General features: G+C 50.3%; 4 protein-coding genes across 4 annotated transcripts; 1 reads left to right on the top strand and 3 right to left on the bottom strand.

Moving 5' to 3' along the window:
- Positions 1-683: 683 nt before the first annotated feature.
- Positions 684-2,923, bottom strand: BP01DRAFT_347814 (peroxisomal biogenesis factor 3). Its single transcript, XM_025573707.1, has 4 exons — positions 2,569-2,923; positions 2,118-2,473; positions 1,663-2,059; positions 684-1,606 (listed from the first exon to the last, which is right to left on the bottom strand). The coding sequence occupies exons 1-4, from the start codon at positions 2,724-2,726 to the stop codon at positions 901-903; spliced, it is 1,617 nt and encodes a 538-aa protein (XP_025428037.1). The 5' UTR covers positions 2,727-2,923; the 3' UTR covers positions 684-900.
- Positions 2,924-3,476: 553 nt separating this feature from the next.
- Positions 3,477-5,012, top strand: BP01DRAFT_359853 (autophagy-related protein 101). The gene is made up of 3 exons (XM_025575777.1): positions 3,477-3,948; positions 4,033-4,383; positions 4,582-5,012. The coding sequence occupies exons 1-3, from the start codon at positions 3,870-3,872 to the stop codon at positions 4,767-4,769; spliced, it is 618 nt and encodes a 205-aa protein (XP_025428036.1). The 5' UTR covers positions 3,477-3,869; the 3' UTR covers positions 4,770-5,012.
- A 592-nt stretch (positions 5,013-5,604) lies between these two features.
- On the bottom strand, positions 5,605-6,666 carry yop1 (putative membrane biogenesis protein (Yop1); the record flags this gene model as incomplete). Its single annotated transcript, XM_025572154.1, has 6 exons — positions 5,605-5,722; positions 5,799-5,856; positions 5,929-5,992; positions 6,132-6,140; positions 6,215-6,421; positions 6,613-6,666. 6 exons carry the CDS (start codon positions 6,664-6,666, stop codon positions 5,605-5,607), a joined length of 510 nt encoding a protein of 169 aa, XP_025428035.1.
- A 1,326-nt stretch (positions 6,667-7,992) lies between these two features.
- On the bottom strand, positions 7,993-12,816 carry BP01DRAFT_144016 (putative RSC complex subunit (Sth1)). The gene is made up of 4 exons (XM_025570581.1): positions 12,548-12,816; positions 12,225-12,432; positions 8,433-12,157; positions 7,993-8,373 (listed from the first exon to the last, which is right to left on the bottom strand). Exons 1-4 carry the CDS (start codon positions 12,638-12,640, stop codon positions 8,161-8,163), a joined length of 4,239 nt encoding a protein of 1,412 aa, XP_025428034.1. The 5' UTR covers positions 12,641-12,816; the 3' UTR covers positions 7,993-8,160.
- Positions 12,817-12,877: the final 61 nt, after the last annotated feature.

Here is a 12,877-nt window from a genome sequence, read left to right as displayed (position 1 = left end):
TACGGAGAGTAAGCAACAGGGAAGAGGGGGGAAAGGCTCGGTATTAGTAGGTAGTAGAAAACTTAGTAGCTACGTAGGAAGTCAGCTCAGCCGTGTTAATACCCGATCAATAGATGTAAGGAGAGCCGATATGCCCAGCCAATCGAGACTTGCACCTTGAAGCCTCAGCTGAAGACTTGTCATTGCAGCCTGACGCGTGTTTCTGCGGGATCCGCACTACCACAGATCGGTCAATGATGAGCCAAGAGAATACAAGCACTGAGTTCAAGATGCACAGCTGTCGTTCATTGGGGATATATCATGGATTAATTTCATGAATCATGGATATGTTGCTAGATGTCTGTATCTCCATGAACCCGAAACTATGTCTTCTTCTCCCCAGGAATCCAGACTCTGGGGACAGTCCGTCAGTCAAACATCAACCGTGTACAGTAGAGTCCAGACTACAAAGAAGTATTCTCTGATCAAACACTTGCAAATGTAGTAAAATGCACTAACCACAACTAGTGAAGTGGGGTGGATTGTTCCGCACTCCCTCGTATCGGGATGACTCGGGCGGGTCCATTCGGCTTTCCCCGCATTCAATGAGGTCTACTAGTGCCGCTAGGGTCTGATTGATTATCGTAACTATCGCTACAACCAGGTCACAACAAGGTGATTAGGCCGTTGCTTATCAATATTATACATGAATCATACATTTGCCCATTTCCAGCGCCTGATAATCTCATCGCCTATGTGCTAGTGACTATCAACTCTAGCGATATGTCAAGGGGATCTGTTGACACATCCATGGTATCTGCTGTAGCACCGGTCGTGCGAGCATATATAAGAAGGGGGAGCCTCATTACAAGTTCAATCAAAGGAGTAATCTCTTCACGGAGATAACGGCAATCATACACATCATGAAGGTGATCCCGCTGATGGTTGGTCCTCGACAGCTTTGCCCCACGCCGTCTCAAAGGTTGTATCGTCAGCCACTGTCAGCCCCGAGATCGACTGAACCGCCAGGCCCTCAATGTCCTCAGTATCCACCATAATTGGGCCAGAGGAGGAAGAGGGGGAGGGAGTATCGGAGGTTGCTTCTAGCGGCACTCTCGTGGATTGCTTGTTCGGATTAGACTCGAGCAATTCAGAGTTGAAGTTGGAGCTATAAACAACAGCTGCAAAAGCTTCCAACTCTCGAACTCCTTGCTCCATGGCATTTAGGTATAAGTTGGGAGGGGCGGTGCCATTACTGATCACATGGGCTTGTCGAGCCATTACGGCCAACACATTTGCTAGCTTGGTCTTCTGTTCCGAGCTAGCCCACCCAGGAACGACCGTAGCAACAGATGTAACCGACTGAGGGGCGGGCGTTTGCGATGACTTAAAAGCTTCTGCTGTGCATTGCTGAACCAGGGTCTCAAAGCACTCGTTGTTGAGAAGTAACACAACGCGGGTGAATGTTGGAGATTCGATAAGGTCGGCTGTCTCGTCCAGGAGGTGCCGCAGCGTTGTGATGGTTTGAGGTGTCGAAGGTTCCGTTACTCCTAAGACACCGGACTCCTCCAACAAGTGATCTTCTTCCTCTCTTGGGGGAAGCAGATAGGATAGCCAATTTCGGCATCTATCGCTTAATTAGTAACATGCCAACGAACAAAGGGTAGGACTGACAACACTTACTTCCGATCCTCCTCGGTATTCCCTTCGACCTTCCTTCGCACTTGCAGTGTAAGCTCTGCCAGCTTTCCTCGAGAGATATCCTCTCTGGGGTTGTAAGACCCGAACACTTCCGTCACGGCAGTCCGCACCTCCTCCATCAATTGTTTCCAGCCGCGGTGAAGAAGCCACCAACTGAAAGCCAGATAGCGCCGGTTGGTTTCAAAGTCGTTGCCCAGGGTCTGCGTCAGATCGTCGTCATCATGGTCTTCAAGTCTGATTGTAGATGCATTGGCTGGGGGTGTGGCCATAGAAATCACACTAGACAGATAGTTTCGACGGCCAAGAAGGTTGAGTTGAATTCGGGTGAAAATGGTTAGCAAGGATAGGGTATAGATCAGCGTGAAAGACCTAGTAATAGCTACCATGACGCTGTCAGCTTTCAAAATCGACCGGACTCTTGAATCGAGGCAACTCACAGGTGATTTTAACCTCATTCCAGAGCTGGGTCTTGTTTCGCTTTGGCGACGGCAACGGTCCCCCTCCTTCGAGTGTAGATTCTCCCATTTGACTCGCACGAACGAAGCCATCACTCTGGAAGCTAGAGAGACTCCGGCGATCATCCTCTGTGATACTCGGAGAAATTGAGCTCAAATCAGAACCTGTTCCTTCAGCCGTGCCGAGGCGAGCCAAGCGCTCCGCGCGCTTCTTTTGCAGCTCCTTCGTCAATTCCTCGACCGGCAATGCCTCCAGTATATCCTCAGCTGCAGTGGGCAGAAGTGCTAGAACCGTGTAGGTACAATCGGTCTGGTTCTGTTCGAAGCGTCTCCGTAGGCTAAAACGAGGCATGGCTTGTCAGCGACCGCTTCAGAGCAGACGAGCACATCGCATGACGGCCCGAGCTATAGACTAGTAAAGAGAATCACGTACTTCTCACGAGCAACACGGTCACTCCCCATACGCTCTCTTGCCTCAGAGATTTTGCCCAACAGATACTGACCGGCGAGATAGCCAGCTCCGATCACGCCAGCTCCAATCGCGAGGCCCTTGCGATTCCGCCGGAACCAGCGCTTAGTGGCACTGATCATGGTGGAGCGATAACGGGGATTGTCAACAGGCGAAGTGGGATTTGATCATAATATGGTAGAAATGAACGTTGACTGAGATAAACGGTTGAAGAGGGTCGGATGAAGAGGAGATAAGAGTGAAGGAACAAGAAGGCAAGAAAATGTGACAGGGAAAGCGACCGGGGTTGGAGAAGGAATACCTACACGGTCGGCGAGCGAGTGGAGGGAGGGAGGACAATCCGGCCTCGGCTAAACAAGGTCGGGTGTATGATAACAGCTTGTGCCGTGATTGATCTTCATGGAGGTGGGACTCGTGTCTATTGGAGTCTTCGTTAGGTTAGAGACATCTACGGAGTACTCCTACGGATAAATACCAAGCATAATAGGGTCTACTGAGTACAGTAGCCGACAAGCCTCCAAAAGTTGCATCATCGCTGCTGCATCCTCATCCGGCCTCAGATTCAGTGCCTGAACGGTCAGGCTGTTAATTGTTCTGTACCGTACAGCTGCCTAGATCGATGTGACAAACGCACATCAGTTGCAACCTTTACATGTAATTTGACTCAGAGGCAGTATCCCAAAGGATAAGTCAGACTTTGAGAGACTGAAAGAGGGACCATATAAGGATGATAAGAGCAAGAGCAAGAGCAAAAGAGAGAGAGAGAGACATAGAACGAGATTGATTAACATTGATAATTAATTACATCGTATTACATACAAAGGATGACTGGATCGACCGGGTAACTTTCCCATTATCTCCTCCTCCTCCTCTTCCCCCTCCTCCTCCACTCTTTCATTGCACCCATACATCTTCTTACTCCTCTTCCAACTCCTCCCCCTTTCTTCTCTCGTCTCGTTCATCCTCCATGACATTTCCGTACATACACACACTCAGTCTACCTCGCTACTGGCAGAACATGCACCCTTCATGAATCTTGCTCTATGTAAGAACTCTCCGACGATCATAAGACCCGACAGACAGCGTCATCGCCTCGGCGGCCTTGCACTCTCGACTGTGTTGCACAACACAAACACAGAGCAGACAGTATCTCATCTTTGATAGTTGGAGAGCAGTACTTGAAGCGACATCCTCTAGATTGGGCGAGCACAGCACCTCCCCCGCGTCCGTAACCCTTTCGGCCCCGGAACGAACCCCCAGGGAAGATGGAGCCCCGCAGAACACCCCCGGAGTACTTCCTCGAGATTTTCGCCGACACCACCACCGTCAGAGATGTCTTAAAAGGTTAGTTCCAGATATACCATCGCTCAGATGAATCAAGAAAAGTGCAAGGCCTCAAATCTCTTACCAACAACCCCTTAAACATAGGCATCCTCAATCTAATCTTCTTCCACCGATACTTCCCCTCCATCCGGCCCAGTACCTTCGATGTTCTAGACCTTACCCTCCCTGCGATCGACGACGTCGACCTCGAGACCCTCATCGATTCACGCATCAGCTCCCTCGTTCGCCAACATTCGGCAACCAGCGGCGCCCACGAAGGCAGTGGTGGCAGTGGGGGGTCCGGCGTACGCGGCCGTATCGCAGTGGAATTCTACGAAAAGCGACGCCGCCGCTCCGGAATCTGGTTCGGTGGCCTAGCCGGCAAAGGCGAGGAGGAAGTATGTTGGGAGGTCTGGACTCTAGATGTGACTATCGCCACGCCACGGACTGAATCTGGTAAGTATGGCATACGCAACACAATCTAGCACAATCGAACCTCTGTCGATATACGAAGAGCTTGTGGATCAGCGTTCCCGGAAATGGGCGTTCTTCTCCTCACCCTTCCTTTCGCCCACATCGGGCCTCTCCTTCTAATCTTAAATACCGAGCATGGAAGAGCATGGATTTCCCAACTGACCATTCAATTTGAACTAGAACGAGCCAAGGTCCGCAAAGCAATGGAGAATATGCTCCAGAAAGCCGCGCTGAAGATTCTTGCCCACGTCAATCGCGATAAGGATCATATCCCACCTATTACCACCAGCGACTCCAACCCGTTCCCTTATCGCATTGTTCTCAACCCGCGTACCGATGGGTGGCAGAACCGATTTGGACTGTACTGATCAAAGAAGAGGAACCAGAAGAAGCTCACTTCTATCTTCTCTGCATTTATTCTCTTTCCGCATTGGCATCAGCTGGGCTACAGATACCCAGGGTTAATTTTCTCTTATTATCCTCTATCCGTTCATCGTCCTAGGGGCCGTTCGGCATCTCGTTGCGCTCGAACTCTTGGGCCGTGGGCGGAGTTTGAGCATCACTCGATTCACTTGGTTCATGTTGTGTCATTATCTCGCAGTGGAGCGACATAGACTTCCTGCGCATGTATTATAATTCTTTAGCATCATGTTCCTGCGAGCTGCTTTAACTCGCGATTTTGTAGCACATGTCATGTACTCGTGAGAAGGTATCAATCGAAGACGCAATCAACAGTGCTCAAATTACCGAGAGACATAATGCATCCAGTATACCTAGCTAGATCATCCACTGCGGCACGGAACACAATCTCCAACTGGTCCCGCCCGTATCATATCCGTCCATCCATCATCCGTCATCCATCAATCGATCAATCACATCCATAAAACGTTCTACTACCCAAGCGATTCATGACAAAACAAGATTAACATGACAAGCATCGGCCCAGCCCACTCTCCAACTTTTTCCATTTCCATAGGAACCCTAGAAAAAGCTCCATGTGATGACCTCAGCCGCTTTCAATCTTTATTCAATCCAGTTCCAGAGAACGTAAATTGTCCATTTAACAAGAAGATTTCAGATCCAACACTCCGCCGGCTGGTCCGTTTTTCGGGCGCCTCCACTTACCGAGTATCATGGAGTCTGATCTGCATGGCTGAGGAAGTGCAGATCGGCCCCAGAACTGCTCGACTTTCTAAAGTCTATTTACTGCGACTTCGTGGCAGCATCGGCCTGGGCACGGAGGTTCGCAGAAGTGGAACCACCCTGGAAGAAGCGGCCGAGCACGGGCTGGATGAAAGAGTGGAAGACGATTTGAGCACCGCTAGAGCAGGTTATCAAAGTCAGCCAGGCCGTACTACTAACAATGACACAACACACGATGATTTGTGGTGACTTACTTAGTCTGGGGCAGAGCCATCCAGAGGACAAGGGCGAACTTGAAGATGTAGTAGAAGGCTATTTTGCGCGCGTTAGTCTTTCGATGCCTCAACCATGGAGCACAACCGGCGGCGATCGGCGGATACGTACGGAACCAGTAGGGAGCACTGATGGCGCTCTCAATAACGGTGAAGAAGGCATAAACAACCCAGTACTACCAGAACGATCACAAATCAATAACTGCTGACGAACAGAAGTCACGTGCTACAGGGTCGGCGGTCGGCGTTGAGAAGCATCACATCTCAGCCGATCCCGCCTGAGCTCGATGAGAAAACGCGATCACGAGAACATACCGTCAACCACTGCAGGTAGAAAGATTGGCAGGTTAGCATTTGCGCTCGATTGTGTTCTTGCAAACGGGGTTTGTAGTACGAACCTGCGTGTCATCGGCCTTGCCGGCCGAGAAGAGGGCGTTCAAGGAGTAGTAGCCAGGGATAACGAAACCGGCGAGGTTGACGAGAAATTCACCCGCAATGTTGAAGAAGACAAGGAAGGTGTAGATACCGACCAAGCCAAGGATCACGTAGACCTTGGGGACAGAGGACTGACGCTCAAGGTTGTTGAGGAGGGGGTACTTGGAGAGCTGGAGCGAAATTCCCACAAAAAGGGAAGATTGTTAGCTTCAAAAACAGAAACAAGGGAGGAGCTTCGTCCATCAAAGCACAAGAGCAAACAGCAGCCATGCAAATCAGAGCTGGAGAACTATCCAGATGGCGCCTTTCGCTGCAACACGCTACACTAGCAAGCCAACACCAATGCACACACGACACTTACCTCCTTGTCGAGCTGGGCAATGGCGTGCTGAGCACGATCCTGGAAGGAGGCCATATTTAAGAAGGGTTGGCGAAGCTAATTTGAACGACTAAGATTAGATCGGATTGTAAAGATGGTTCGAGATTGGGGGTTTGGGGGAGAGGGAATGCGAACAGGGGTGGTAAGAGAAGAATGGGATTCGTTATCAGTTGAGTTGTTTTTGAGAGGGAGTTTGGAAGAGAGGAAAGAAGAGGTGAGATTCAAAAGGACGTGCTGGCATTCGGGGCTGCCCCAATGACGGTGCGTCAGATCACGTGATTTGACATGACGTCGAGGGCTTCTGGTCCCAGATGACGTGGGGGAGAGCTCGCTCAAACCTTGATCTACATATTATCAACGATTGACAGCTCTCGAACCTAACAGCTAACCTGCCTCTTTTACAATGAAATGGGTTATCTTCTCGCTATACTACTCCAAAGCTTGTCAGCCGATGCGGTAGTCATACTGTACAGTACAGTAACCCGATAATCAACAAATATGCCCCGTGTGTACTGTACTGTAAGTCGTTCAATACACTTGACCAGTCAAAGTCAATCTGCATCCATGATCTCTATAAGTTAAAGCTCCCATCCAGAAGACAATCCAATAGTCTCATCCCACGCATCAGACTCTGTTACATCCCCAGTGTTCCCAGCCACCGCATTGTCGGTGCTGCAGTTGAGGCCAGCTTGCATTTCAAACCCCAAATCGAACAAACCCGAAGAGCACCGACCGATTAAGGCCCGCATTAGTACCAAGCTAAATCAATCCCTGAAGAAAAGGCGAATCTGGACCAGTCTCCAGGGATGCATGTACCGTAGGCTCGAAGCTAGATAGACAACGAGAAAAATTTGAGAGTTTTCAATTGGAGGTAGCCTTAATATTGAACTAATCTCCTACAATTGCTTCGCGGCATGACTTCCCCCGAAACCACACTGTCAGACAACAACTCATACATTACAAAGGACTACATCGACGATAGCTAAATCACAAAATGATCGAGAATCCAAATTACACTCGGGGTCATCATCCTCCGAGAGACACGTGGACTAACCACACTTGACTCCCCCCAGCACCAGCTCCATGGCCGGAGCAGAAGGCGGCACACAGAAACTTGCAGGAGGGAGGACAAGGAGTTGAAGAGAAACGAGAATGAACATTTCTTCAATCGGGTCCGGTCAATCCAGACATCCATGGGAGCAGATAGGGGTTTGTAGAGAAAAAGGTATGAATTTCCTGTCAGTGTGGGTGACCGCGGGAAATGAAATGAGAAAAAATCAGGAATCGCTCGTCTTCAAGCTAGAATAGAGCATTGCGCCATCGACCCTCGTCCTTCCCCAGCCACCAAAGTCATGTAACGCCATTCAGGGAGCCAAATATCGGAAGAGGGCATGTCAAGAAACACAGAATGAAGAAAATAATGAGAATCAAAACAGTATAGAAGGTAATGTGCAATTAAGCAAAGGTTTTGCAAAACGTTAAACATGACGGACCTCGGCCCACTATATCTGCAAGGCGTCTATTAGCGGTTCATTCATCCTCATTCATCCCACTGCCACCACTCGGTCCCATGCTGTCCCGGTTACCACTGTTAAATGTCAACTTCAGTTTGGGCGTTGCAACAGGACCGGGAGTGTCGGTGCCGGAGGCAGCGGCGGGCTGATCATTGCTGCCCAGATCGTCGTAGTTGGCAAACTGGGGATAAGGCTCTGTTTCTCTTTTGAGTTCGGAAAGACATTTGGCCTGGGTGATATTAGTACTAGTTCATATTGAGCAAACCGTCGTCTTGAGAAGTGTCTTACCTCAATGTCGTTAGCATCCTGGAACAGGATGCTGCCGTCCTCATTGTAAGTCCGGGCATTCTGACACAAAAGGTGGATGTCATTCCGGAAGTCCTTCAAATTCTGATACTCCTCGCGGTTTATCTTCTTTTTGATCATTTCCATGGCAATCGGGTTCTGGATGATCATGTAATAGTCGGGATACTGCGACTTGGGCGGCGGCTTCATGAATGGCTCGATAATGGACCGAGTCACAGGCCCGTCCTCGCTGTCAGAAGAATCGGCCGGCAACTCCTGTTCCATATCCATCAACGCCTGATAAACGTTGTTGACAATGCGCTGCAGGATGGTCCGGTCCTCGCTGCTCAAAGTTTCAACTGGTTTGGCTTGTCTTCCTCTCTTCCGTTTAGGCTGAGGAGCTTCTTCTACCACCTCCTCTGCCTTACGCTTGGGAGCAGGACCACGGCGCCGTTTCTTGGGTTGAGGAGCTTCGGAGCTCTCCCGAGAAGGTTCCGGCGAAGAGTCGACACCGGCCTTCCGGTTGCGCTTTTCCTTGTTAATGCGACGGCGCTCAACTCTAGCCTCCTTTCTGGCGATTGCATCCTCAATAGTATCGTCATCAGCGTCCACAGCCATAAGCCATTGTTCTTCCGTAAGGCCATCATCGTAGCGGGTCACCTTGCGCTCACGGGCACCTCGGCCACCCAAGTCAACCTCAACTTCTTCTGTGACCGGGTTTTCTTCCGTCAAATAGATATCTGGCAGTTCTTCTTCGCACATGAGACGAGGATACTTGTGGCCAGGGCCGTATGGGGAGTTCTTTTGCCGCTCTTTGTCGATGCGCTGAAATGTGATCAGTTCGTCGTCAGATCGTGCCATAATATCGTTCAGATCGTCATCGTCCATCTCTTCCTGGTCACCGATTTGGTCGGCGGCCTCAGCCGATTCGAGCAGTGTGCGCAAGAGCGCATCTCGTTCCTCATTGGTGGACTTGTTATCAAACTTTCCGGCTTGAATGACCTTGCCGTCCATGTCAAGCTTGAACTGTGCACGTTCTAGAATCTTTTCTTCCACGGAATTGGAGCTGATGAGACGCAAGATACGAACTTCATTCTTTTGACCGATACGGTGAGCGCGATCCTGGGCTTGCAAGTCTTGATGGGGGTTCCAATCGGAATCGAAAATGATGACTGTATCAGCGGTTTGAAGATTGAGACCTAAGCCACCCGCACGTGTCGAGAGCAAAAAGCAGAAATATTCGGAATCTGGGGCATTGAACTTCTTCAGCAGGTCCGAACGGTCATCAGACTTGGTAGAACCATCAAGACGAAGATAATTCAGACCGCGGAGGCGCAAGAAATCTTCCATAATGTTCATGATTTGAGTCATCTGGAAGAACATCAGGACGCGGTGACCAGTGGCACGGAACTTGGGTAAGATTCTGTCCAAAAGTTCGAATTTACCAGCCGTACGCCAGAGCAGATCGTTGGTCCCGCGTCCAGGGTTCATCTGGTCCTCGACTGGTTCGAAAACGAAAGGATGGTTACAAAGCTTTCTCAGCTGCATCAACATGTTGCTGAGACCACGCATGCCAGTCTTACCACCCTTACCGTCACTCACGGCCATCTTGTTGTGGGTCACAAGCTGTCTATAGAGCTTGGCTTGCAGGGCGGAGAATCGACACTTGATGACTCTTTCTTGCTTGTCAGGGAGATCCTTCTCGACATCCTTCTTGAGACGTCGGAGCAGGAAAGGTCGGAGAACCTTGTGCAAACGACGAATAACCAGCAGCTGTTCTTCTTCGCTCAACTCCATGCGATCTTGTCCACCCGTGTTGGCGAATGGTGTGTTGAACCATTCGTCGAACGATTTCACAGATTTGAAAATGTTCGGCAAGACGAAATTCAGCAAAGCCCAGAGTTCGGGGAGATTGTTTTGCAGTGGGGTACCGGTAAGAATTAGACGATACCGGCTGGTGTAGTATTGCGACAAAGTACTGCTCAACTTGGACTGTGTATTCTTCATACGATGACCTTCATCGACGATCATATGAGTCCACTTGATCTTGCTCAGGATCGGGCGATCCTTGATGATGTATTCGTAGGTGGTCAAAAGGACTTGAAAGTTGCCCCAGCGAATTTGTTGTTGCTGCTGCTTGCGCGCATTGGGAGGACCCTTGTAAACAACTCTAGAAACAGAAGGCGCCCATTTCTCAAACTCCAGGTTCCAGTTGGTCAGGGTACTCAGAGGAACAATAACGAGGAAAGGCCCGTTATTCTTCTTCCTTTCAATGATGTAGGTGATCAGACTGATAGTCTGGATAGTCTTTCCAAGACCCATCTCATCTGCCAGAATACCGTTGAGGTTGTTGTTATACAATGAAATCATCCACTGCAGACCCTTCATCTGGTACTCTTTGAGGGTACCGCCAACAAGGATGCTTGGCTGAACAGTAACTTCCTCCTTGATACGATGAGCAACGGCATAGTAGTCGATTTTCTTTCTGCCATCACCCTCGTCTTCGCTTCCGGAAGCGATTTCTTCCTCCTCTTCCTCCTCTTCAAAGAACTGATCCTCTTCACCATAACGCTCGGCAAGGCTGCGCTGCTGCTCTCGCACGGAGGCAGCAAGCTGTTTTAGGAAGTTGTCGGTTTGTTTCAGGAGGTGAGAGATACGAGAATCCTTGGCCTGTCCGAGCAGTTTCAAGTACGTCTCCTCATCGTTGGCCTTCAAGGCCTGGAGACGTTGCTTGGCAGTACGTTCGACACGTCTCTGCTCTTCGCGCTCCATATGTTGATGGTGTTGAAGCATCATGCGACCCAACTTTTGCATACGAGTACGCTGCTGAGCAGCGGCAGTCTGGAGCTCCTGACCATGGTTGAGAATAGCTTGAAGATGATCGGTTTGTTTGCGCCTTTCTCTGGTCTCGCGCGCATCGCGTTGTTGCTTTTCCAACTTCTCCGTGATGCGGGCCTCACGCAAGTTCTGCTTCTTCATCCGGCGATGACTTGATCGGTTCGCTGTCATGCCCAGGTTGTCGAAATGGAACATCTCGTTTTGCATCTGCTTGCGAAGAATTTTCTGTTTGGGAAGCAGGTTGAGCATCTTATATTCAATCAAAGCTTTCAGCTTCAGGGAGTCGTCGCCCGTGGCAGTATCGCTCTGACTCGAGTCCCACACGCCAAGATTGGCCGGCAGCTCGGCCAACTCAGCCTTCCGCGCGTTGATCCTATTATAGAGTGCAAGTTCTCTTTCTTCGCGCACTTGATCCATATCGATACCAGCAGGTATCAAAGCGGGAATGCGCATGCGATTAGCACGAGAGGCATGATCAGTGAACCCGATAGTCTTAGGTATCAGATCGTATGGCGACTGAAAGCTTTGATAGAAGTCTTTCAGCTGAGCCTCTTCTTCCACGCTGGTGGGTTGCTCGGGCTTCCCTTGAGCTGCGTTGTCCAAAACGTTCTCGGCGGTAGCAACGGCATCTGCGGGTGCCGGGGTCTGCGCCTTTTTAGCTGGGAAGAGTTGTTGCTGAACCCGAGCCGGAATCGGAAGGTTCTTTGAAAGCATTTTGAAGGCCAAGATCTGGTTTCGAAGGATCGACAGTTGCTCGGGAGAGAAGCTACCGCTGGCAGCGGGCACGCCTTTTTGAGGAGGGACCTGACCTGAAGGCTGCTGACCTCCAGACATAACAGAAGATCCATCTGGTACGACATTGACGGGAGCTGCGGCGGAGTTAGTGCGGCCTGTGTATATCAGCGTTAGCGGAAAAGCTACCCAATGCAGACGCGAGTCAGATTTAAAAAACCGTACCATTAACGCCATTGGCAGTGGCGGTGGCTTCTGGGGCCACACCATTGAGCTGCTGCTGACGTTGTTGCGCTTGAAGCTGCTGCTGCTGCTGAGCAAACCTCTGCTTCTGGTAAACTTGTTGCCGTTGGACTGCTGAAAGCAGATTGTGGGCCTTTAGGTACTCGGGATCGTCATGGCGCACGCCTTGTTCTTGCATCTGCTTATATTTCTTTGGGGAGAGTAAGAGTCAAATCATAGCAAAAGGTGAGGGCAAAGGATTAGTACGTGTCAGGGTGGTCTGGAGAGGTGAAAGAGAGACAAGGGCGAAATTGAGGAGGACGCACCACCAGTACTTCTTGGATGTGTTGCTGCGTCAAGTTAGGCGGCAGACTCATGTTTCCAGCCGCCATATTGGGTGCTGACTGGAGAGAGGCCATGCTCTAGCGCGTGGTTATGTTATTCATAAGCAACGCAGGAGACACGGGGGCACCTGGGTTGCGACAGTGCACAGTGGGAACGCTGAGGAAAACACGTGGAGAATTGAGAGCGGCGACGGTAAATGAGAGATCGCGCGAAGGGAACAATGACAGGCGCTCAGTTCCAGAAGTGAATGGATAGGGATGCCTCTTTGTTGATGGATGCGACAGGTAGCGGCCTGTATCTGGACCTTGGCG

Source organism: Aspergillus saccharolyticus (assembly GCF_003184585.1).
Source record: "Aspergillus saccharolyticus JOP 1030-1 unplaced genomic scaffold BP01scaffold_39, whole genome shotgun sequence".
Taxonomy (NCBI): domain Eukaryota; kingdom Fungi; phylum Ascomycota; class Eurotiomycetes; order Eurotiales; family Aspergillaceae; genus Aspergillus; species Aspergillus saccharolyticus.
This window is presented reverse-complemented; position numbering and strand designations above follow the sequence as displayed.